Source organism: Glycine max, chromosome 1 (genome assembly GCF_000004515.6).
Source record: "Glycine max cultivar Williams 82 chromosome 1, Glycine_max_v4.0, whole genome shotgun sequence".
Lineage (NCBI taxonomy): Eukaryota > Viridiplantae > Streptophyta > Magnoliopsida > Fabales > Fabaceae > Glycine > Glycine max.
The window spans coordinates 47,016,513-47,043,356 of record NC_016088.4 but is presented as its reverse complement, the minus strand read 5'-3'; the positions used below and the strand labels follow the sequence as shown (position 1 = coordinate 47,043,356).

General features: G+C 31.9%; 1 protein-coding gene across 1 annotated transcript; it reads right to left on the bottom strand.

The window, feature by feature from the left end:
- Window positions 1-13,360: 13,360 nt before the first annotated feature.
- Window positions 13,361-19,680, bottom strand: LOC100780190 (FACT complex subunit SSRP1). The gene is made up of 16 exons (XM_003516975.5): window positions 19,345-19,680; window positions 18,344-18,529; window positions 18,038-18,143; window positions 17,263-17,399; window positions 16,991-17,074; window positions 16,816-16,910; window positions 16,563-16,671; window positions 16,308-16,394; window positions 16,123-16,215; window positions 15,727-15,924; window positions 15,471-15,616; window positions 15,245-15,392; window positions 14,721-14,819; window positions 14,451-14,624; window positions 13,915-13,993; window positions 13,361-13,827 (listed from the first exon to the last, which is right to left on the bottom strand). Exons 1-16 carry the CDS (start codon window positions 19,396-19,398, stop codon window positions 13,700-13,702), a joined length of 1,923 nt encoding a protein of 640 aa, XP_003517023.1. The 5' UTR covers window positions 19,399-19,680; the 3' UTR covers window positions 13,361-13,699.
- Window positions 19,681-26,844: the final 7,164 nt, after the last annotated feature.

The following is a 26,844-nucleotide window of genomic DNA, read 5'->3' as shown; positions in this document are numbered from 1 at the left end:
CGGTGGACTCCCACCTAGGTCCATCAACAGCTTCGACACCCTAGTCGAACGATTCAGTGCACAGTACACCACTAGCAGGTCTCACCGCATGACCTCAGCTGCCTTGGTCAGTCTGCAACAAGCAGACGACGAGTCCCTCAGAAACTTCATGAACACATTTGGGGGCACAACCGTCTAGATCCGAAATCTCAATCCCAAGGTAGCATTGCATTCCATGCTCCTAGCCTTATGCCTCGATAAGATCATAGACAATTGGTGCAAAAAACCACCCAGTTGCATGGACGAATTGCGTGAACAAGCCAAGGGCTATATCCAGATGGAAGAAATGTCTATATTCCAAAATGAAGCGCAACAAGCACGAAGCTCACACCAAGCCCAACTTGCACAAGTCGGACAAGAGGCACAAGCTAGACAAGCACCAGCTTCTCTCTAAAGGGCCCAGGTACGAGCGTTACACACCCCTAATAGTCAATAGTACTACGATTCTTAAAAAAACATTCAACCTGGAGGTACCTATCCAACTACCCCAGACAAAACCTCTTAGGCCAGGGTCAAATGCAACCAAATACTGTATATATCATTGAAGTATTGGTCATAATACTGAAGACTATTGGGCCCTGAAGGACAAGATAGAAGAACATATACAAGTTGGGTACTTAGCCTAGTTTGTTAAGAGACCAGACAACCACCAAGAAGAACCAAGACCCTAAGGACATCCATAGGAGCAACATAGGAACCAAGAAGCATACAAAAGAAGAGCAGAAGATCGAGGCAGACAAAGACACCAACCACAGTGGCGTAAGCGATAACCTCCACCAAAATAAGAACCCGCCCAGCATATCAGAGGTGTGATCAACACCATCGCTGGTGGATTTTCCTATGGAGGATAGTCTAGCCAGTCCCGAAAATGGCTCCTACATGCCATCTGGGATATCGACATCAATTTTGTCAACACACCGATTCAGAGAAGTCTCCCTCCTATCACCTTTACGGACAGGGACTTCAAGGGCATCAACCTTGTCAACCAAGATAACATTGTGGTTGTCTTCATAATCATAGCAAACTTCATGGTGTCCAGGGTCCTCATCGACCAGGACAGTTCCACTAATATCTTGTATTGGAAAACCTTCCATAGACTAAAGGTCTCACTTAACACTATCAACCCCCACGCAGGTCCACTTCTAGACTTTGCATGCAAAAAAGTCGAGACTAGAGGATACGTGAACTTGATGATCACCTTCGTTCAAGGCAAGCTCTCCAGGAGATTCACCATCAAATATCTATTGGTTGATACAAACACATCATACTTTGCCTTAATCGGTAGAAAGACACTCAACGAGTTGGGAGCCATAGTTTCCATTCCCCATTTAACAATGAAATTCCCTACACTAACAGGGGAGATTGTAACCGTCTAGGCTGACCAAAAGCAAGCATAATAGTGTTACGTAAAGAGCTTGAAGGTAGCACCATATCCTCCCATCCGGGAGCTTGCCATGCCTCACCCCACATCGGCTGAAAGGTCTCAAATTTGAGCCCTGACCGTCTACCAATCCAGCCTGGACAGTGAATTTGACATAGATCTGCGAGACAACACCTCCGACAGAGGTCCCAAACCCATCAAAGAGCTTGTCCAACTATAACTCGAACCTAAATCAGGGTAGTGCATACGACTCAATAAGGACCTCACCAGTCATGAGCATTGGCGCATCCTCGACATGCTACGAAGAAATGCGAATTTATTTGCCTAGTAGCCATCTGGCATGCCGAGAATTCATTCCGGCATAATCTACCACAAGCTGATCATCATACCCCAGGCCAAACATCGTCCTGGTCAAGAAGAAGTTGTCAAAGAAGAAGTCAACAACGTCATAATGGTCAAGAAGGCCAAAGGCAAACAATGAATGTGCACCGACTACACTGATCTGAATAGGGCATGCCCCAAAGACACATCATTTACCCAGCATTGACAGGCTGGTCGATGGAGCGTCCGGATTCCAAGTGCTAAGCTTCCTAGATGCCTACTCCGGATACAACTAGATCAAAATGCATCCTCCAGACGAGGAGAAAATGACATTCATCACTAAAGATGCCAACTTTCGCCATAGGGTCATTCCATTTGGCCTAAAAAACGCAAGCAAGACATACCAATGACTAATGGACCGAGTCTTTAAACAATAATCGAACGAAACATAGAGGTATATGTGGACATCATGGTTTTCAAGTCTCAAAGCATACTCTTGAAGAAGTATTTGAGGAACTACGCAAATACAACATGCACCTCAACCCTAAAAAATGTACTTTCGGGATAGGCGGCGACAAGTTCCTCAGCTTCATGATCACACACCGGAGGATTGAAGCCAACCCCGACAAATGCACTATCATACTGGAGATGCTCAGCCCTACCAACATTTAAGAAGTCTAGAAGCTCAATGGTAGGCTAGCAACCTTGTCCAGGTTCCTTCTAAAGCTCGCCGAAAAGGCAAAGCCATTTTATAAACTGCTCAAGAAAACTGAGCCCTTCTCATGGGATGAGATTTATGAATAAGCCTTCTTGGTTTTCAAAAAGACCATAGCCACACCGCCAGTTTTGAGTCAACCCAGGCCAGAAGCACCCCTGCTTCTGTATCTCTTAGTAGCTAATGAAGCTATCAGCTCAGCCCTCGTACAAGAGGAAGGGAAGCACCAACTCCCTATCTACTTTACCAGCCGCATGCTCCATGATGCCAAGAAGCGTTACCAAATGATCGAAAAGGTGGCGCTAGCACTTATCACCTTGGCTCGACGACTTAAGCCCTACTTCCAAAATCATCAAGTAGTAGTCAAGACAAACTACCCCATCAAATAGATTTTGAGAAATCCTTAACTCGCAGGAAGGATGGTTGCCTAGTCCATCAAACTTTCAGATTTTGACATCTAGTACGAACGACGCGGTCCCATGAAGACACAATTCATGCCTAACTTTCTGGTAAAATTCGTTGGAAACGACACAACCATCCTAAACCAGTGGACCTTTTACATTAACGGTGCGCCCAACGTAAAAGGAAGAGGAGTAGAGATCATCCTTAAAGGCCCTGACAATATCACTCTAGAGCAAGCCCTCAAGCTCAACTTTAAAGCTTCAAACAATCAGGCACAGTACGAGGTGCTCATTGCAGGTCTGAATCTTGCAAGAGAAGTTGGAGCCAAAAGGCTACGATGCTACATAGACTTTCAATTTGTCCAAGGACAGGTTGCCAACACATACCAAACCAATGAAACAGTGATGCTCAAGTACTATCATATAGCAAAGTCTCTCATCGAAAATTTCAAATGTTTCAAAATGTACTACATCCTCAGGGAAAGTAACACTCGAATGGAGCTACTCTCCAATATAACAAGCACCAAGAAAGTCGAGAACCTCAAGACCATCATCCAGGACACACTCCAAACTCCCAACATAGATGCTGAGGAAATTATGGCTGGAGAAGAGGAGGAACCAAACCGGATGACCCCCTACAAGAACTTCCTAATTTAGGGGGTCTTGCCACCAAATGAGGACAAAGCCCGACGCCTCAAATGGAAGGCCAACTACTACGCCATCCTTGAGCTATTTAAAAGATGGTTGACAAAACCCCTACTCAAATGCCTAAACAGTCAACAGGCAGACTACTTCATGAAAGAAGTTCACGAAGGGATCTGCGGTCTCCATACCGGAGGGCGCTCCCTAGCCACCAAAGCGGCGCGAGCTGGCTATTACCGGCCAACACTCAGGCCAGGCGCCCTCAACTTTACCCGAAGATGCAAACGATGTCAAGAGTTTGCAAATGTGCCACGCACTTCTCCTGACAACCTTCACAGTCTGAGCTCCCATTCACCTTTCGCCATGTGGGGAATAGAAATACTGGGAAGACTGCCAAAGGCCTTGGGAGTTGTCAAATACTTACTAGTCATCATCGACTACTTCACCAAGTGGATAGAAGCAAGACCAATGATGCCCAAGACCTCAAATAGACATTTGTACATAAAGAAGAAGGGTGGACGACTAGGCACCACCCTAAAAAACGGGAAGTCATCACTCCCGCAAGCCTAAACAACCAACTTAAAAATAATAATTTCAATTTATATTAGAGTACTAAATTTATGACTTTTTCTTAAAGTAACTACTTACAAAAAATATATTTTGTACGAAGAAAAAATGTATCTTTGAATGAAAGATAATGTCACTTAAGTCTAAAATTATTATATGTGACAAAATTTTCTCTTAATATTTAATATAATTATATGTTTAAAGCTTAAACTTGAAATAATTTCCTTTTGACTATTTAATGTTCTTGCATTCTTAACCTGAATTTGATATCAATGATTAAATTATAAAACTCACATGTTAGTTAAGTAGTAGTGGTTAAAAATTAGTTTACAACATGTATTTAAGTGTTTTGGTGATTTGATTTCTATTATTAATTATGTTCTTTAACAAAAGTTAGTAATTAAATTATTTAGTTAGCATGCTAATAACGCTCGTTGGTCTAGTTGACAAGAAACATTGCAAAAAGTTTATTTTATTTTATTCTATTTTTTGCCTGTAAATAAATTGATCTGGAAAACCTTTCGATTTCGAGTGGTAGATATTTTAAAATATAAAACAAATGCTTAACCTTCTAATCATATTTTCGTTCTTTTGATTTTATAGAGTTTAATACATTAATAGGTCCTTGAACATTTTGAAAAAAAAAATTAACACACTACGTGACTTAAGAATTTTTTTACACACTATTTTAGTCTAAATCAATCAACACACTAACATTTTTTTTTTAAAGAACTACATGACTTAGATTCTGAGTTCCTCATTGAATGATACACAAAGGTGAGAATCAAATCATTACGATAAAACTATCTTTCTCATATTTGTTTTATACTAACTTTTTCATAATTTTATTTATATTCTAAATAAATGTTATTCATATTAAATTTAATTCTTAATTTTTTTTCAAGGGGGTAAAATATATATTTTTATAGTCATCTTAATTCTAGACATTTAGTTAGAGTTAGACGTCTTTATGATGGACATTGTACGATGCTAACATGTTCTCTAAAAGCATAATCAACTCTCAAACCCATTATTTTTAGTTGAGGATCATTTTTTAAGGATTTTTTTTCCATGTTTTATCAAAATTATCCTGGATGGCAAGTCACTAATTGTTTTTCATAGATAGAGCTTCTTTGGTTCAATGTCCTTATGATCTCGATTGCAACATTTTCTTAAAGGAACTTATATAAAAAATATATATATAATTTTAGTGAAACTAAAACAATAATGTCAATGACTGAAATAGAGAAAAAAAATTCACAACAAACAAACCCTATTTTATAATTATAGAAACTAAAGAGTTATTTAAATCTAAATGTAATAATAGTTAGAGTTTAATAGGCATGCATTAATTGTTTATTTAATCAATAGGAAATCTATTTTTAACATCATTTTAAGACAATCAAAATTAATAAACTTACATATGATAATATGTAATTGAAAAAACAAATTTTACATTGATATATCCTATTTATTCTTATAATTATTTCTTTTTCTTGAATTCAGAAAACAGAGAATGCCAAACACTAGCTTAAGCTTCATGGACAACATCGTACACTGCCGGCCATGCAAAAGATTTGAAACTTTTTCATTGATATATCCATTAATGCATGAACGAACACAATTACATAATATATAATAATGGGAGGGGGTCCATTTAATACAAAAGTAAGTTTAAAATGTTACTCTTAATCTTAATCTGAACTTTTCATTTTATTTTAAATTAACGGTTGAGATTAAACAACTAAATATTACTTTTAATCTTGCCTATGTGACCTTCGTCTTCCTATTCATAACCTCAGTCTTTCAGTTCATAGAGAACCTTTCATCTTTTCATCTCGTACCAATTTTCAGGAATGTCTCCTCAAGCTTTTCAATGGTGACATAGGTACACTCACTTCATACAGTGCCAATTTAAACCCAAAGTCCTTACAACTACCTATTCCCCCCTGCTGGACATTGTTGATACCTATTCCACCCATGACATGAAATGCACGAAACCCACCAACAAAGAAATCCTACCACCTGCATAATACAGTCACTAGCTCCACCCATTCACTACAAGCACAAGCCACCACGTGAAACGTCCAATCCAATTAATGAAATGTGAAATGTTAGACTATTCATAATGCATATAACTTTTTTGGTGTATTGCATACTTGCTTCGTAAGCATGTTTCCAATGCAAATAATTAAATTAAGGGCCGGGTGAGAAATATACTATGGATATTCGTAATCATAATATATGTGGTCCTGCAAGAGCAGTACCGTTCCACTAGCAAAGTAGACAATGCATTGTGTATATTTAATTAGTAATAGGAACGGAGGTGGCATGGGTTTTTTATAGATTATCATTAATTCTTTTTAGGTAAAAGAAATTTTTCTGTATATATATATATATATATATATATATATATATATATATATATATATATATATATATATATATATATATATATATTTGAATTCACACTCATAAAAAAAATAGAAACTTTAAGTATGATTAAGTTTTAGATAAAAATTAATTTTATAGTTGATCCAAAAAAATTAAAACCGGTAAGGATATTTTAAAGTTTCACAAAGAGTCAAATATCCTATTTATGATTATGAAAAAAGTACTTAAATTCTTGACCCATAAATGCAGTTAATGCCTATCAAGTTATACCATCTTATCTTAATGACAATTATGATAAAAAAAAACTAATAAATATGATTATTATACTTATACTGATAATTCTTGTTTAAATTTAAAAACTATTTTTATAATTTATATATTAAATAATTATTATCATATTAAAAGATTAAATATGTTTTTGATTCTTGATATACGTAAATTTTACGTTTTATTCCTAATAAATTTTTTCTTTATATCTGGTCCCTAATATTTGAACAATTTTGTTTTAGATCTCTATTGTCAGTTAAGTGATGTTGTGTCCATTAAATATTTGATAACAATATTTGTGGTAGCTCAAAAATTGTCAACATTTGTTTCAAAATGAAATTTAAATTTTTTGTCGGTTAGAAACAGCTAGAATCAATTAAACTAATAAATAAATGGTTTAATTACTTATTTAGTTCCTATAGTTTCCAAACTAATCCCTTTTAGTCCCTATAGTTAATAAGTGAATTTTTTAGTCTCTCAAGTTTAATAAGTGAATTTTTTAATCCCTAAAATTTAATAAGTGAATTTTTTAGTCCCTGAAATTTACATTTTAATTTCTAAAAGGTCTTTACCGTTATTTTGCCTTTCACCTACCTTCTTCTCCGTTCAACCTTCTTCTTCCAAAACACATCTCAATATTTTTAAAATAAAAAAAATAGATCTTGTTAATAACAACTTTGTTGAAGACAAAGAAACTTCAAATGGTGTCGTGTGGGAGGTCTTGCACAGTGAGATGAGATTGGGTTGAGATCTGTTTTCAAAATTATTATCAGCGAGATCTATTTCTTTTAAAAAAAAATGAGATCCGTTTTGAAAGATGAAGGTTGGAGGGAGAATAAGATAGGTGAAGGGCTAGTAGATGACTCGAAAGAGGGTTCTCAATGTTTGATTTATTTATTTTTTATTTTGATTGATTTTTGTGGTTTTTTGAACGTTAGAAGAAGATTTAAAGTTGGTTTTGAACAAATGCTGGCGGTTTTTAAGCCTTCACAAATTACGCTATCGAATATTTAATGAACACATAAAACTTTTCAAATATAAGGAAGTAGATGCAAAAAAAAAATTATTAAAGATCAAACATAAAATTTAAGTATATATCAAGAATCAAAATCATATTTAAGCCTTAAAATAATATATATAATTTAAAATAACTTTGTCAGGAACATAATAAAATGACTTATAATATAGATATTTCATTTCCATCGTAAGACTGATTTAAAAAAAATTGCTAACATTTTTATATGATGAGGAAAATGTTTAGAAGTTATAAATGAAAAATAAGAATAAAAAAATGGAAATAAAGATAATATATTTATATGTGATGTGATTGCTGATGGAAAGAGTGGAATAATGTGAATGGAGAAAAGAGCAGAAGAGTATAGCTTCTCCCTTAAGTACTGTTTTTTTCAACTATTAAAATTTTAAAATTGATGTATTATTAATATTTAATTATTTTTTATTAAAAATAATTTAAATTCAAATTAAAAACCCCTAAAATATTTACCAAAAAAATTCTCCTAAAATTTCACATCAAGATCAAAATCTTAATAAGTTAAATATCCTGTAACGCGAATATACTAAATTCAAAACTCATTATCAATAAAAAAAAATTTAAGTATCTATAAAAAAATAAAATCTTTTGAGAAAATTTTATTTAAAGTTTTTTTCTGTTGAAGTAACAAATATCAATTTTAAATAATGAAATATTAATATTTTATTTAAACAATAAAAAATATTAAAATTTAATTTAAGAAAATATACATTAAAGCGTACTATTAACTAACGATAGGTAGTTATATCTGTATAAAAAAACAAACAATAGATTCTTAATTGGCTTTTTATTTAAATTTAAAAATACTTCTGAAACTTGCTAATTTAATACACTAAAACAGCTGGAATATTAATTTTCACATATATGTGTAAGAAAACACTTATTAAGTTGATTTTTGGTATCAATTTATTTTTGTTATCATACAATAAATAATGTTATTAGGATATAAATTTGTTTTGGTCTAGTTAAGCTAGAACGAACCTTTGATTCACTTGTTTGTTTATTATTGGGATATATATATATATATATATATATATATATATATATATATATTAAATTGGTTTAAAGAAATAAAAAAAATTAACATTTTGCAACAACACTAAACTGTACTTTTCAGTGACAACACGTTGACATAAAAAAACATTCTTCACAACAATATTGATAGCAATAAGTTTGGTCGTTGGGATAAGTATATTTTCTTCCGGCGATATTCATTTTATTGTGAAAAGGTAAATTTTATCCCAACAATAATTAAATATTGTTGCTAAATATCTCAATAACTTAACTGTTGTTGAAAAAATCACTGAATTCAATTGTTTTTCTTGTAGTGACATGGTTAAAAACATTTTCGGGAATATTATTAGGTAGCTATTAACTATTAAGTCAGGTACTGTATTCTTTTCCAAGAGATGTAAATAGGTTAAATTATTCGTCAGAGACTATGGGTAGCTTACTATATAGTCATAACCTATATTAGGCATATTTATTAAATGAGTTAGTTTAGTTGTTTTATGTTTAAATTAAATTTAGTTCGGTTTTTAGTCATTTACAAATATTTTAAACTTAATATGTCGATCAATTTATTAATTTCCTTTCAAAAAAATGTTGATTAATTTAAATTAATAAAATACATAAAAACAATAATAACATTGTTATTATTACTGTATTAAAATTTATTATAATATTTCGAAATTATATATATATATATATATATATATATATATATATATATATATTAGTATATTTAAATAAGTAGATAATATTTAGGTCTTTTATTTAAAATAGGGGTTAAATTTAAATATTGCAAAACCTACTTTAATCGAGTTTATTTTTACCTCTAATGCGAAGAGTAATTATATATAGACACTTCTACATTGCAAATAGTATCCCATTATAGTTATTCTTATATTATAAATTAAAAATTGAATTAAAAACATTATAAATTAAAATATACAACTTGAAAGTAAGATTTTTTACTTTTATTATCCTCTTAATTTGACATTTTCAATATTCTCTCTTCTATCTTTTGGATGTGTTTTCACACACTATTCTCACAACAAATAATTTTAAAAAATATCTTTCAACAATATCAAACTATCTTTCTTTTATATCTTTGTTAGTATATTTAATATTTTTAATCGTTTATCCCTTATATCATAATTTGACTTTTTATTGTAAATATTAATATAACTTATATTCAAATATATTTATTTAGCATGAAGTTTAATTACAATATAATTTATATATTAATCATACTTGTTTATTATAATATTAATTATATGAAAAAATATTCATATTTTATACTTTACATGTATTTTAACATGTTACGATAAATCAACAAAAAAAAACAACTAGTGACAATAAAATGTGGTGATAATGAGAGTAGCGAGTAAGTTGAACAACGAACCGTCCATAATTGGATTTTTTTTTTTAATATGAGAACAACTTTTATTCATATAGAAATGGTCTCCATGAACTAAAATTTGAAATCTTTTAACCCGATTTAGGGTAAGTCTTGAAAATGATTTTTAATTTGATAACGAATAATGTCATTATTCAATAGTTCATGTCTTTTTTTAATTCCATACTCTCTTGCATTGACAATGATGCTTTGCAACTTTACGTGTAGACTCCAATTCCATTCACAATACCAGTAACAAAGGAATAGTTATAAATCTTTCTGATAATTTCTCTCAATATTTTTTAAGAATAAAGTAAATAATATATTAATTTTTTTTACATTTTAAAATATTTTATTTAAATTTCAACACTTTATTATTAAGCGAATTATTAAAAAGTTGAACAATATAGGGGCAATAGGAATTGTTCAGTTGTCATATCATAGGGGCTACCGAGATTAGGGTTAATGGGTCAATATGATAGTTAACATATTATTGTAGTTAACTAAAAATTAGGAGTTAAGCATTAAATAATGCGCGTATGATTAAAGTTTTGGGTCTTCTAATACAACGAAGGTGAGGAATTAAAGTTTATATATTCCAAACATGACATGGATCCAAAATAGATGTATACTTGAACGTGTCAACTGTCATATAATCCAACCATGGTTTAAGGTGACATTATAAATTAATATTTTTTTTAGTGTGAAGAGGTGAAATGCTAGCTCTCAAACAAATCAAATCGCTTGTGTTTTTACTGTGATGAAAAGCAAGTCGATCGTGACTCTTAAGATTTTATAGATTCAAGATGAAAAAATAAATAAAGTTCTTTTTATATTTAAGTACTTAAAAATAAAAATATATTGCATATAAAATAGACTCGTGATTTAATTAAAAAATTTGTAAATATTTTTTTTTCATTAAACGAATAACATAATTTTAATAAATGTCAAAAAAGATATATCACATTTTTTATTTTAATTTACTCTTGTCTATCATTCAATTCATTTTCCAAATTTTAATTTTGTTACATAAACTTAACCAATATTTACAAGGCATTCAAGGCCTTGAATACATTGGGACATAATATAGTGCAAAATTGAATTTTTGAGAATTGATTTCTTTTTCTTTTGAATATAACTTGCAGACCACTTTCAACAAAATTCTATTAAAGACAGAATGGTAAGCGTCCCATAATATAGTAGATAACTATATAGCTAGATAGAGTTCTCAATACAAATACAAGCAATTTAGTGACATGAATATCAACAATTTTTAATAATTAAACATTTATTTTTTTATGCCAGGATGGGGGTGGGGGATTTTATTATTATTTAACAACATAAGTACACTTCAAAAACTTGGAGGTGACCATACCCCAATGTGTCACCCTCACACCTCACACCGGCAATATAAAGTTATATATATATATATATATATATATATATATATATATATATATATATATATATATATATATATATATATATATATATATATATATATATATATAAAAGGTTGCTATATCCATACTAGATCACCAAAAATTTAAGACAAAAATACCTAATTAAATTTTTGAGGTTTATTATAGTAATTAAATATTTAATATTAAAAAAAATATCTCTCCTCCCCCATCTCCCACTTCCGTGATTCATGCAGCATATCTTGTAATCTTGAAATTGAATTTTGTTTACAACAATAATCGGCAGACAGATCTCTCTCTGACTGTGTTTTGTGAGAATTAAATTAATTAAGTTATGCCCAATGGAGTTTAGCCTTGTTATATTGCTACAAATTTGAGTTTTTGGATTCCAGATTTGAGACTTTGCACTCGCAGAGATGGACCAAGTTTAGATGCACAAGGAAATTAATTTGGTGCTGAACTTCATTCCACAAGAAAATCAGTGAACAAAGGGAATGAATTTTTTAATAGGCAAAATTATATAAATTTGGTCCCTCGTTTATTTTTAGTTTCAAATTCGATCTCTTAGTAATTTAATTCACTAATTGCGTCCTCTTATTTTATAAAATCAAATGTTGGTTTCCTTTAACCGTTACAAAGGAATATTGACCATCACTTGCGACGTTCTTATTGGATAATTACTGTTTTGTGTCATAGTCTGATTGATCAATGAAAACAAAAATGCATTTCATCTTTTATGAAATTGACATCCAATAAGAACGTGACACGCGACAGTCATCATCGAATAAGAACGTGATACGTGACAGTCAACGTCACTAGCTAACGATCAATGTCCAATTATGACTTGGGGGACCAACATTGCATGATTTTACAAGATAGAAAGACCCAATTTGTTAATTAAATTACTAAGAAACCAAATTCGAGACGAAAGATAAATTAGGGAACCAAAAATACAATTTTTCCGGGTAGAGTTTTGTTCTGTGAAGGGATGGTTGATTTTTATCATGCGTCTACACTCTAGATGAAGGTAGTGCATGTTGTGCATTAAAGGAATTCTATTGGTGGAACTTGCTATATATATATATATATATATATATATATATATATATATATATATATATTTTGTTATTGGTTATTAGACCCCAAGTTTATATTCCCGAATTTAAAAAATATCCAAGCAAAAATCATATTACTTGTTATTGGTATAGCTGAGTAGATGAACAGGTAAACAAAAACGCTTGTATCCCTCAACTTCACCTAGGCATTGCCATCATGCTTATAGAAATAAAGAGGAGTGATAGCAACATCTATAGATATTCAGCAGTAACTTTACCACTTTACGAAATTCCAACTGTTACTATAAAGTGATATTTTAAAAAGTAAACAGTAAGATCACAACACTTCAAACATCTCAGTTTTTTCTTTTCGCTGGAGAAGATTTCTTCTTAATAACACCCATTCCAACACTTTATTATTGGTTATAATTTATCAAAAACTACAAATTTAGAAGTACAATTCATTAAAAATAAATTAAACCGACATAATTTTTATAATTTTCAACAAACTTAAATCAATTATAAAAAAAGTATATTAGGTAATGTTCTAAGTGGGCAGTTCTGACAAGTTTAAAATGAACATTTACAAAACTGATTTTCCAAACGTGAACTTTTAGTTTTAGCTATCACATTTAAACGGATGCATATCCCAGATCAAGTACCAATCTGCAGATCTGGAACAAAAAACAATAAAAAAAAGTAGGCTTGATCTAATATTTTAAATCCTATTCGTGCAAAGAGTTGAAGCAAAAAAATTGTTACAAATCCTACATCTGCCGGTCATAAACTCTAAAAAGAGGCACTGTCATTTAGCGAAAATTGGGTCACAATTCACAAAGACCACTAATTCAATTAAGCATAGGAACCTACTCAACACATCAAGCTCTACCGTCCCTGCCTTCCCTATAGCCATGCAAACCAACAGAGCACAAAACTCTTGAGCATGTTCACAAGTTATCAAGCCATTTCCAAGAGCATAAATGTGCCAACTTACGGAGCATGAGAGTAGATGTCATCACCACTCCAGTAAGAAATATACGGAGCTTAGGCACTGTCGGATTCATTTCCTGAATCAATATTCATGGGTTGCGGATTCTTGTAGCCACTAATCTCATCCTTGTAACGTTTTTTATCTTCACGTGCCTTTGCCTCGTATGGTTCCTTCTCTTCCACTGTGCATTCAATAGGTAAAACAATGTAAAGTTGGTGATTTAGTCCCTAAATCTGCATGAAATGAAACAATTGACAACCAGTCATACCTGACAACTTTTTCCATTTCTCTCCAAGTACTCTTGACACATCCGTAAATGAAATTCCAGGATTAGTTTTCTTTAGATTCTGTCAAAAAAAAAAAGAATCAGGAAATATTAAGTAAATAGAACTCAACTTACATAAACCCATAATTGACTTCAGGTGGATTTTTTAATTTCTTACAATCAAAATACCTATTAAAATTTTTGCTAAAGGTCATATTTGGCGACACTGAGTTCGAAGCAAATGTCCAGTGTCCAGAAACATTGGAATAGTACCTATGTAACCCCACTTGCAGTAATTACAGTTTTTGCAGGATGATCTCAACATTACCTTTTTTTCTTTACCCAACCTTAGAAACTTTGATTTTCTCCCCCAAAATATCCAGTATAAAAATCTACTTAGTTGCCATTGTAATTGTAACCCCAAACTCTGAGGCTAGGCAGCTATGCAGAAGTAAGGTGATAACTAATAAATACTCCCACCCACAACTTACACACCCAAATCCAAAACCAAACAGCCAATATGACAGAATAGAACACACCTCTCTTTCCAATTTAGAAAAGAACATGAAACCAGACATTGCCCTCTTGGGTGCATTTGGGTCCTTTCTCTTCTTCTGTTTTCTCTTCTTTCCATCTTCATCATCTTTTGATTTCTTTTTAGAAGTAGATGCCTTAGAAGGCAGATCCTTCTTTGATTCCTTTTTGGCAGGCTTCTGAAAATTGGTCACCATTAAGGTGTCAGACACACCATAGATAAAAAGTGCAGAGAAGTATCACAAAGATTACAAAAAAAAATAAAAATCGCTTGCCTCTTTCTCATCACCACTATCAGTGGCATCAGAATCGTCTGCCCCAGAATCATCAGTAGGAGAACCTTCATCATCCTTGTCAGCAACAAAATCGGAATCCTGTAGGCATTTACCACCGTTTAATGTTTATATAGAAACAAAAAAAACTAGGAAAATCCTGCCACACTGAGCCCCCAAATACCAAAGTGGATCAACTTTTGTTGAGTCCAGTCTTACAGAAGCACAGAACAAATGCCCACAAACATAATAGAAAGCAAAAAAGAAAACACAAAACAAAAATGGAGACAATTAAAATAGGAGAAAAGTCAACTGCACGTCTATGGATGTAAGTTCAATAATTGCAAAAACTGAAATGTAAGCTTTGAGTTCACTTAACTTTTTCATGCCCAACTATTTTCAGATGTTGTTGGTCACAACATAAATAAATGTCTCCTTGATTTTTAAAACAAAAACACAAATTTATTAAATGCTACTTATGAACTAAAGATAAGGGTGAAAATTATATAAAACATCAGTTTGATCACCTCCTCATCACTTTCATCTCCACCAGCTTCATTTTTGATGCGTTCAAGATGTGGATCAACAGCATCATCATCATCATTCTCAAGAACCTTCTTTATACCAACAGTAGGTTGTGCATCTCCTAAGTTCAAAATTTTCAAGCCCTTTGAACTGCATGTGCAGACCAAAAACAATTTGTTTATATAACAATTAGTAGTATGTAGAATTTGGCAATGGGCTACCATTTACCTGATAAATTCATACAAATTGTGGTACTCATTTCTCTGAATATTACGGAAGAGATGCTCTTGTTCAGATTTTAGTCTGATAAGAAGGTCAAAATAATGCATATTGGACCCACCAGCAGCATGTCGCTCAAATTCCACATAGTCAATCTAATAGGAAAGGGAAAAAAAAACAATTAAAACCTCCATCGTGTAAATATCATATGCTATATCAACCAGTAATTGACATTTGGTTGTCTGTACGAACAATCAGATTTTACCTCTTCATGAAGAATAAGAGTGGGAGGTTTAGGTAGAAAGAAGAAGCTCTTCTCAAGGGGATACAGAATTCCATCTTCAGCTTTCAAAGATGATTTCACTGCATAGCCATCTTGACAACTCCTAAATTTTCCGGGCTTGGTCACTTTGGCACCAGACAAACCACGTAATATTGTGGTGAACACTTCATGAATAAGCCCCTGATTGTTGAATTGAAAATGAAACACATCAGATACTGCATCATGTGATATGCATGACCAACAGTTAACAAATTCATGCATCACTCAATCATCTAAAATGGGCAAGATGCTCTTTTCTATTTTCCCAAACAGTCCTTGAAAAGCAGTATCTCGGGTTATATAATGACGAATAAATTATTAACAGTTTAAGCAAAATACCTTATAAGACAGATCCAACTTGTCCTTGTACTTTGTGTTATAAAGATCTTCATTTATTGCCAATTCACTTTCAACAACATAATCAGTTTCAAACTATATAGAAATGAGCAAACCAATGTTAGGTTCAGAAGCAAGTAAAATACACATCACATAAATTGGCAAATCATGAAGTATTGAGCACTTACCTGCATCACAATATGAGGGTACAATGTTTGTCCCTTTCGAATAGGGGGATCAAGACTAATAATGACGAAGGTATGTGGTTGATTAGACTACATAAACATAGTAAAATTGTCAGTGCACTTAACAAGTCCAAAGAAAAGCATCAATTAAAAGACATGACTGGCTAATCGCATTTAAATTTTACTCATCACTTAATCACTTAATATGAAAACAAATATCAGTCAACTTTAATGAAAGTACAGGCTCAAGAAATGAACCTTAGGAAGTAAAAATAGGCGAACCACACTGCTATATTGGATTTTGAAATCATTAGCCTGTCCTTGAAGCCGCAAGAATGACATGTGTAACTCAACACTGTATCGTCCTCTACAAAAAAGTACAAATTTCAATTAATAAATATTGATACTTGATATATTATTGAAAGGACACAAATACAAGCAGTACAAAAAAACTACTGTAAGAAGCCAAAAATATTTGAATGATATATGTCTATGCATTTAAAGACATTACCTTGGTGTAAGGATCGCAATACCCTCAAATGTAACAATAGCATCTTCACCTCCAGCGCCAACATCAGCCATAGACATAATTTTGTCACGGAAAACCTGATCCAGAAAAAACTAAATGTCGGTTAACCTTGGAGTTATTATAACATGGGATCTTTTATAGTCTGGAAAAAACTCACCTGAGCAGGGGGACGATTTTCATCACCAACAAACTGGGTGTTGGAATTTGGTATATGGAAACTTATCTCCATTAGTGAATCTTTCTGAGATCATAACAAACAATATTAGGCCATAAAAAATTGACAATTTAATTGAACCAAATAACTAGAGCCTTCAATATTGTACAAGCCCAAACTTGAATGAGAACAATTTTCATGCAAAAAGCTGCCAGTTTGGCATGGATTTGCTAAACCATACAAGACTATATAAGTGCATGAAAATATAGATATACCTCATTTGCTCCAGTTGTGTCATCCACATGAAACTCCAAGATCACATCATTCTTCCCTTGAAGCTGCGTTTGAGAGACATCTGCTAAAGACACTTCAAAAGCTTGCTTTGAACCAACCGTGAAAGCCAGCATATTTCCTGAAATGGAAATAGAAACATAAGAACATCCACTACTCTACTAGTATAACTATAAATAATAAAAGCAGCAAGTCAAATTTTATTAAACAAGCTCCATCATAAAGAAAAACAATAAAGTTCCTCTTTGAGAAGTCAACCACCCCCACCCCCAAAACACACACAAATAAAAACCATTTTCCTATCTTAACAAAAATTGCACTTCATGTGATTACCAAAGTGGAGGTAGTGGTGCCTAAATGCATTCGACAGAGTATGACAAAAGAAAAGAAGCAACTGCAAGTTGGGGAGGGAAAAAAGTAGCAGCACATAAGTTCACTGCCTTTCTTCATATATGAAAATCATCCTGCACTATCAAGAAAAATCAATGCTCTCCAAGAACAAACTGGGTGATATCAACTAAATTTCTTTGAAAATAGGAGAGCTCTACCCTTTGCTAAAAATATTACATACCATTTCCTCATGAGTGCTGCTATATCAAACACAACATAATGTCAAATTAACTTTTTTCCCCAGACACTGAATTTACAAAAATCATAGCAAGTAGGACGACAAAGAGACGTTTAAGATATGTATGACACATCATGTATGTGGAGAATATCAATAACAACACATAAATCAGTTCAAGTAATTTCCCCAACCATTTAGATCAACTTCTCCCCAATTACGTCCGCTAACAGAAAGCTGCTTCTCTTCTACTGATATTCCACAGGTGTTTTGGAAAAAATTGGTCAAACTTACAACATCCTGCAAAATAAGAATAAAATAACAATATTATAAATTAAGATCCAGCATTTGATAGCAGTACAAGTCCAAGTTCTCAATATTTAGATTCGTCACAGTTAATAAAAGGAACAAAAAAAAAAAAAAAAAAACCAAAAGTTAGAATTCCTTTTTCCACATCAAATGTATGAATATACACATTCAGGAGCGGCAGAGAGAGTAACCTGGTCACGAAATCCCGTGAACTTATAGTACAACCCATCTTTGATTTGAACACCAAGTTGGTTACTCCTGGGCACCTTCATCCATGTCACCCCCATTATGTCAGATTTATCAACTTCAATTAATTTACCACCACCCTGTCTCTTCCATATAATTCCTCCAGGATATATTTTTATCTGCCCTGGATTCTGCAATCTCAATTACATGAAAAGAAGCGTCACACATCTTAATTCAACTGCAAACTCCAGTCTCATGCACAAATCACTAGAAAAATTCAATTCTTTGACTCTAATTCCTATTACATTTTTATCAAAAAGCAATGAAACTGATAAAAACTTGACATGGAACAAGCAATGCAATTCTGAGTAGGGGCTATACATACTCCGCTTGTTCCTACAGAATATAAATAAATGGTACATAACACCAAATGAAATCAATCACTTACTGGTATAGAAGGTAGAAAAATTGGAACGAAAATACTTTGCACTTGCTTGATACAACTAGAAATATGGTCCCAAAGAAAACAATTTATTAAATTGTCTACTTTCTACTAAGGTTTTAAAAAACTGTCGGTGACAGTGATTTTAACCGCATCATCAAGGTTTTCGGGGTCTCTGATGGGTAATTTCCTGCTATATCAAGAACCACAACAAACCCCCAACCATAACCGCAATTTAAAACCTTGTCCCAATTTTCATCTAATAAACAAAGCACTCACTTAGGGTTTTGAGAGCTAAACAAAAACCACTAACGCAAAACAATCCCACACTAGTCACAACTCACAAGTAAAGTTTCAACACATTTTATAAAATACATAAATAGGTAATCTTCTAGGATAGTAATAATAATTAGGGATTAAACCAGAAGAAAAAAACGCAGAGCAAAACCCTAACCACCAGCTAGCAAAACTCTTAGTAATACATGTAAAATGAAACCAAAAGACAAGGTTGAATGTGGCAAACTAAAAATTAGGGTTTAGAAGTGAGAGAGAGAGAGAGCTTACGGTGCCTCCACGGCCTCCGAGGGTGATGTTGTTGAAGAGATGACCGTCCGTCATGACTCTCGGCTCACACTAATGAGAGAGTTCAGAGAAGAACGAACAAGGTTTTGTTGTGTGATGTTAATTGCACACACAAACGCAACGTTAACGCAATGCCAAGAGAAAAAAGAAGCGCGAACGTGAATGTCCCACGTCCAAGTGATTAGTAATAGCTTTCGCAATTGCCGCAATTTTTAGGCTTCCATCCAAACACGCCGTTCAGTGTAGAATGCTGCAATGAGCCGAAAAGGGAATAACAGCCCAACAAGAACAGAAAGAAGAAAAAAAAACAAACAAACAAACAAACTTGTACGAGAGTTTTAGCCCAATGAAGGAAAGACAAAGAAACTCATTTTCAAACCAAATTTAATTCTAATTAAATTAGTTTAGTCAACCACTCACATAAGTATTTTTAATGCACGTTATAATAAATTATAAATTATAATTTTTATTATTAAATAGTCTCTTTAATACTATTATTAACATTACTAAAATTTTAAATTTGCACACAATCCTAAATTTATTTGTGTATGTTCCCCCAAAAAATTAAATAAATAAAACCTCACATTAATACTATTTAACATTCAATTTTTATAATTAAAAAATAATTTGGATATTAAATAGCAACATTAAATATTATATTATAAAAAATAATTAAATTAAATATTATATCATTTCATAGTTAAATTTAAAATAATTCATAATATGCAATAACTAAGTATATAAGTTAGTAAATAAATTATTATGCGTGTATATATCTATATATACATATATGTGAATATAATTTATTTTTAATGTAATTATTTAAATATATCTTATAAAAAATAATAATTAAAATTAGTAGTGTTTTAAAAGAAATGTGAGTTGTTGCTAGATATTTGAATTTTACAATATCCATTTATGTAATCTAATCAAATTTAACTGAACTAATTATTAGCAGCAAAATTTAATTATAGTAACAAATACATAATCATTAACCTAATCAGATGTAACATATACATATAGTAAAGCAGACATGAATAAATATTAGCCATTGATCGAAACTAGTGGTTGTTTATATATATATATATATATATATATATATATATATATATATATATATATATATATATATATATATTATAGCAGTTGTACATAATGAAGAATTAAATTGTTGATATTAATGAGATTTAATATACAATTTTGATCATTAAAAATTAATTTTAATAATAAGTAATAGCATGTTGTTTATTATACAATTTTAATAATTAAATTTTGATTTTGATATTAAGTAATAATATTAAATATTATATTACTACTCATGCATATTTTAAAAAAGTAAATTTTAAATATATTTATGAAAAATAATGATTTAAAGTAAAAGAAAATTCTTCATATTTAATCAAGTTTAAAATATTGTATAATATGTAATAATTAAATATATAAATTAATAAAATAAATTATTATGTTTATATATATATATATATATATATATATATATATATATATATATATATTTGTAATTATGTTTTCTTTATTTTCTTTTGTATACTATTATTTTGGCTAGTAATTAGAACATTTAGAATTAATATTATATGCTCTTAACACTCTATGTTCTCTTTTCTGATAATTAATTTCTCACTAATTTGACTTAAAGTGTATTGTGCTTTTTCTATTAATTGTTTATGTCAACATTCCTATCTCCACCAAACTATAATTATTGTATGAATATAATCCTTATAAATACAAATAATTAAAAGTGTACAATTAATATATTAAAATAATTTTAACATTGACTTTAATGTTAGGGCATATACCAACACAAGTTAGAGGGTACAAAAACACTGCAACCACCCCGCTTATGACTCTAGGTGTAGTACTCGTGCCCACGTAAATGTATAACAACATATAATCTCAACTAGGCATGGCAACAGGGCGAGACGGGGATGAGTTTTGCATTTCCATCCTGGCCTCCGATTTTGTAACCGATCCCCGACTTCACCCCATCCTCATTGGAATTAAAAAATATGTACCCATCCCCGTCCCTATTGGGAGTCGGGTTTCCCCATCCCGCCCTCGTTAGTATTGATTAAAATTTATATAAAGAAAGAAACAAATATTGTAACTTATTAAAAAAAATGGGACCAAAAGGTAGTTATGTAGCACAAAAAAAAAACAATAACAAAGCCAAATTCGAAATATGGGATCATTATCATAATTTAAAAAATTACTAAAACAAATCAATCAATTTAATTAAAATCATAAAATTGGGGTATTGCATGAGAAATTAAGGACATGCATATTTAATTTCTCCCAAAATAGAGTACCATCTAAATATATGTTGTCCCAACAATAAGTAGCATATTATTTTGTTTAGAAAAAAAAAAAAAGATACTAATATACTATGTTGGTTGTCCTTCAAGTTCTAATTCAGTAACTTAAACATGTTTCATTCTTTCAAATTACATAATAAAAAAAAAAAAGAAACAACTTAAATCGTTCAGCAAATAAATCTTGATCATTCCTCCAAATTAGTAACACCAGCACCCATCATTTCACTTGCATAAAAGAAGAAAAAAAATAGAACAAAATCTTATATTATATAATAACAAAAAATGAAATTCAGAATATTATTTACCTTCATTATCTGAAATCATTTCATTCATTACAATAACACATTCAACAACAACTTTATAGCTCATAGAACCTATAAAAATACATTACAACTATTAGTTTATTGAATAAACACAAATATCAATTTAACAACATATATGTATAAAACTTTACCAATATTTTCAGCACTCCACAACCAACTTCTAACACACATTAAGGCCTCTAAAGTAGTCCATTGAAGTCGATTACGATGTGGGCTTAATATTTGACCATCGGTGCTAAATGTGGATTTTGAAGCTACGATAGATACTGGAATAGCTAATATATCCTTAGCAATTGCTTGAAGTATTGGATACTTGACACCATTAAACTTCCACCACATCAAAATATCAAAGTCAACAACTCTTGGTAAAACCTCTTCTTCTAAATAATGGTCTAACTCTGATTTAACATAAGAACTTCTAACCCTTTTTTCCTTATAATAAATCTATCATACTCAGATAATGCATCACCAACAACTTCACTACAAATAACATCACCAACATTACTACCAAAAGAGTGTTTGTTCATTTTCATTTGGTAATCAGAAACTAAGTCATAACACAATTGTTGAATGCACCTCACTTGAGTAAAAGAGTCATGTTCATACAATTTTTCATAATAATACTCAAGCAACTCCATCTTGTACCTAGGATCTAAAACAGTGGCAACTCCCATCACATTATGAATCACACCCCAATATTTATCAAATTTGATCATCATAATTTTTTTCATTTGTTGAATCATTGGGTTAGGAGAGGTAATCCATTGTTTGATTGCCAACTTAATCTCACATATATTTGGAAAATACAAGTTAGCAATTGGATGTTTGGTAGAAGAAAATAATTCAGTGATAGTACTGAACAACTTCAATCTCCCATACACATCCTTTGCGAATTGCCACTGTAAAGTACTTGGCAAACAAATATATTGAGACTCTCGTTGCTTTAATCGACAAAATTCATCCTCATATCTTATGGTATTTCAAACATTTTGTAAGTTGAATTCCACCTAGTTCGATAATCTAAGGCCAAATTCTTAATGTAAGGGATTCTCAACTGTTTAGTTGTTTCATCAAAATTTTCCTTCCTCTTAGGTGTTGTTGTCCAATATGTCACACTATCCCGAATCCTTTCTACACCTTCTTTCATCACTTCCATCCCATCTTTTACTATCAAATTAAGGATGTGTGCACAACAACATATGTGAAGTAAAGACCCATCCCTAACCAAACTATCTAAGTGCAATTTATCCTTAATTTTATCAATCTAGCATCATTTGTAGTACAATTATTTAGGGTGATAGTGGACAATTTTGTGTCAATATTCCAATCCATCAAATAGTCAGTCAATACATTGCAAAGTCTATCACTTGTATGAGGAGCAAGAACATAAATGAACTTAACATAAAAATAGAGATATAACATAATCATATTCAATCATTTTATAAAATAAAAGGCCTAATAATATAAAAAGTTCATATCATTTTATTACCTCAAAATTTGACTTTGTAAGTTCCAACAACCATCAACGTAATAAGTTGTAATAGCCATATACCCCGTCTTCTGATTGGTTGAAGTCCATATGTTTGATGTAATGACCACTCTTCCATCAAGACTATCCAACAACTTCAAAGCTATTGCTCGTTCATTCTCATGGATTTTCATTATCTCCTTCTTAATTGTGTTTCTAGTAGGAACCTAAAACACAGTTTGGAGGGCAGCAGAGTATGTCCTAAAGCCAAGGTGATCCACAACTGATAGTGGATACTCATGCATAATAATTGTTTTTGCTAGCTCTCCCCTTGCATATTCTGCATCATAAGTTCCAGCACCCAACTCTTGCTTTCCTTGCACGACCTTAGGTGTAAGAAATGTTTGGCCCTTCACCCCTCTCATAAAAATCTTGTCCTGAACATAAATCTCATTATGTTGCCACAAATGCTTGGTTCCATTTTTTTATTTTCCACCAAGAAGTTTCTTACAATACTTGCATTCAACCTTGTCCAAACCATTGACTTTAATTTTTTTTAAAAATGTTGCCAAACCTTACTTTCCAGCCTACATATTCCTCTTTGCGCATCCACATTATTAACTTCATCTTCATGAGGTGAAGGAGTAGGATCAATTGGTGTAAGATAAGCTTGAATAGGTGAATGAGCCTGATCAATTGGTGAAGGAGACTGGTCAATTGGTGAAGGTGAAAGAGACAGATCAATTGGTGAAGGAATAGGACAAATTCCTTCTAGTGAAAAACTAATATCTTCCATTACTTTCCTCGAAAGAAAAAAACACTAATATCATAAAAACTTTTTTCCCAAACAACAAGTAGTATGTTAAATGCTAAAAGTAGTATGATAAACAAGTAGATTTTTTAATTATACACCAAAATTAAGCTCCATTTTTAATTTTTTAAATTATAATGAATTGAGCTTGGAATGTCTACCTTTACCACCTACCTTATTCTCTATTTTCTCTAGCTATCTTACTCTTATTTTCATTTTCTTGGAATGTCTACCTTTACCACCTACCTTATTCTCTATCTTCTCTAGCTGTCTTACTCTTATTTTCATTTTCTTGGAATGTCTACCTTTACCACCTACCTTTATCAATTTTAAGAAATTATTGTGAGTGCAAATATTTTAATTGAGCTTCACTATTGACTGAGAAATAGAAACCAATGCAACAGGCAATATATGTAGTAAATTTAAGCAATAGCCCACTGATTCAACAGTTACACCAATTAAATAAGAATGATTAAGTCTGGCTAATCGATATAAATATATTTTTCTTTTAGGAAATCAACCAATGAAAAAAATTTGAAATTTATCTTATTTATCTTTTTATAATTTTTTCTAGTCTTATATGGTGTTTTATTAGGATAAGAAGTGGAGTAGTTTTTTAGCACTAACATGTTATTTATGGCAGTGTATGGTAGACAAGGATAGCTTTCCTCTTTTTGTAAACTTGGTTACATGCTTTTTATTTATATTCACTAGAAATATACACATAGTAATTAACCAAGGGGAGATACAACAAGAATATGCCTAGTTTTTTGTCTCAGTATATGGATTTTTGACACCCCTTATATCATTTTAATATCTATTATTTACCTTTGCTGATAAAATTAACATGGCAGTAAACTAAATTTAATACACTTGATATGCAAACAACTACATTAGCAAAGGTTTTATAAGGAAGAAACAGTGAGGAAGAAAAAGTATGAAAGGTAGAGGGATCAATGTGTGCACACACCTATGATTATCAAAATCCATGAGCAAAGGTATTTTTAGAAGATGGTTGTCAATAAGCCAATATACATGTATTGTCCTATTATATTAATATAAGAATTTTGACCATCATGAGTGTAACTGATCGTGGCCCTATATGTAATTTTGGAACATTTTAGTGTTTCATAATTCAATGTTTTGACAATCTTACATATAAAAATATACAACATTCAAATCAAATAAAGAAGGTAAATAAACAAGCTTACTTTCTTAAAGTAGCATATGCCTCGTCCTTTTCAAGGGGATATCCCAAGGAATATAAATAAGTAGGGATTTGTACAAAAAAGGTCAAACACTTCAACAATCTTAAACTCTAGTAAAAGCAAATGTTATCACATACATACAAGACAATATAATAAATGTTTTACTGATACATGTTAATGAAACTTTTCACATACACAAAAAAATTCCATCATTTGCTCCTGGTAAAAACTCTAGTAAAACGGAGTGTTTAGTGTGTTTTCCTTTTTAATTTTTCATTGATATGTTTTTAGTAAAAATTACAAAAGTTTCACCTTGCTTCCATTCCCATATGTTTTCTTCACAAACATTTGATCCTATTCCCTAGGTTGGATGCATTTTAATAAAAGCAGTCACTTAAATAAATACATAAACCTTTATTTCAAACAGAACCACAAATATTGCTCTCCAACATGTAGAGTTCAAGCAAGTTTCCAGCTAGTGAAATTAGACTCTAATACATCTCTGAATCTCAAACTTACTAGACAAAAAGATTCACGAACGAATCCAAACAAAGAGAAGAACAAAAGTAAAACAACAACATTCTAAATCAAATCAAATATCGAACGAATGAAATAATGTGGAAAAACAAACAAGTAAAGTAAAAGAAAAAATGATTTAGTGCAATGTGATGGATGGTTAAGAGAGAGAGAGAAAGAGACCTTGGTGTCCTCGTTGATGGTGGAATTGAGATCAAAGAGGAGATCGAAGCAGAGGAGTGGCAACTCCAAATCGATAACTCCAAATCCCAAACCAGTGAATTTGTGAGAGAGATAGGTAGAGTGAGGACTAAGGAGCCGCGATGTAGATTAGGTTTTAGGAATTACGTTTCGACTTTCAAATAGTAATATTTAATACACTATAATTTCGGAGCGGGTTCGAGGTCGGGGCGGGTATCAGTAATCACATACCCGCCCCCGCACCTGCTCCCGCTTTGGGTTATCAGGGAAAACCCGAATCCGACCCCGAAACCGGTCATCGCGGTTTTTCTCCGTCAAAGTTGGGGCAGGTTCGATTCAGTTCCCACAGGGTTGGATTCCGCTGCCATGCCTAATCCCAATAACAATCACAATCTCACATTCAGTTTGACTAAGCAAATTCCTTAGGATTGTATACTCCATGCATAAAGAGACGTGTCAAACCCAACGATGTTCGTCTTGTCCTATGTACATGCCTTATCTAATTGCATCAATAACAACTTCAGAATACCAACATTTTCCATTGAATTTGATGTTGTTTCTATGTCTCCAAGTTCCCCAAATTATAGAGGTCCGCACAACCCACCAAAGCATAGTTGCATTCTTT

Excerpts from the sequence above, each read along its gene's own strand:
- LOC100780190 (XM_003516975.5), bottom strand. The coding sequence starts at position 19,398 with ATGACGGACGGTCATCTCTTCAACAACATCACCCTCGGAGGCCGTGGA. Across the intron at positions 16,911-16,990 it reads AAAATCGTCCCCCTGCTCAG|GTTTTCCGTGACAAAATTAT; the intron begins GTGAGTTTTTTC and ends TTTCTGGATCAG. Across the intron at positions 15,393-15,470 it reads AATTTGTATGAATTTATCAG|TTCAAAGGGCTTGAAAATTT; the intron begins GTAAATGGTAGC and ends CTGCACATGCAG.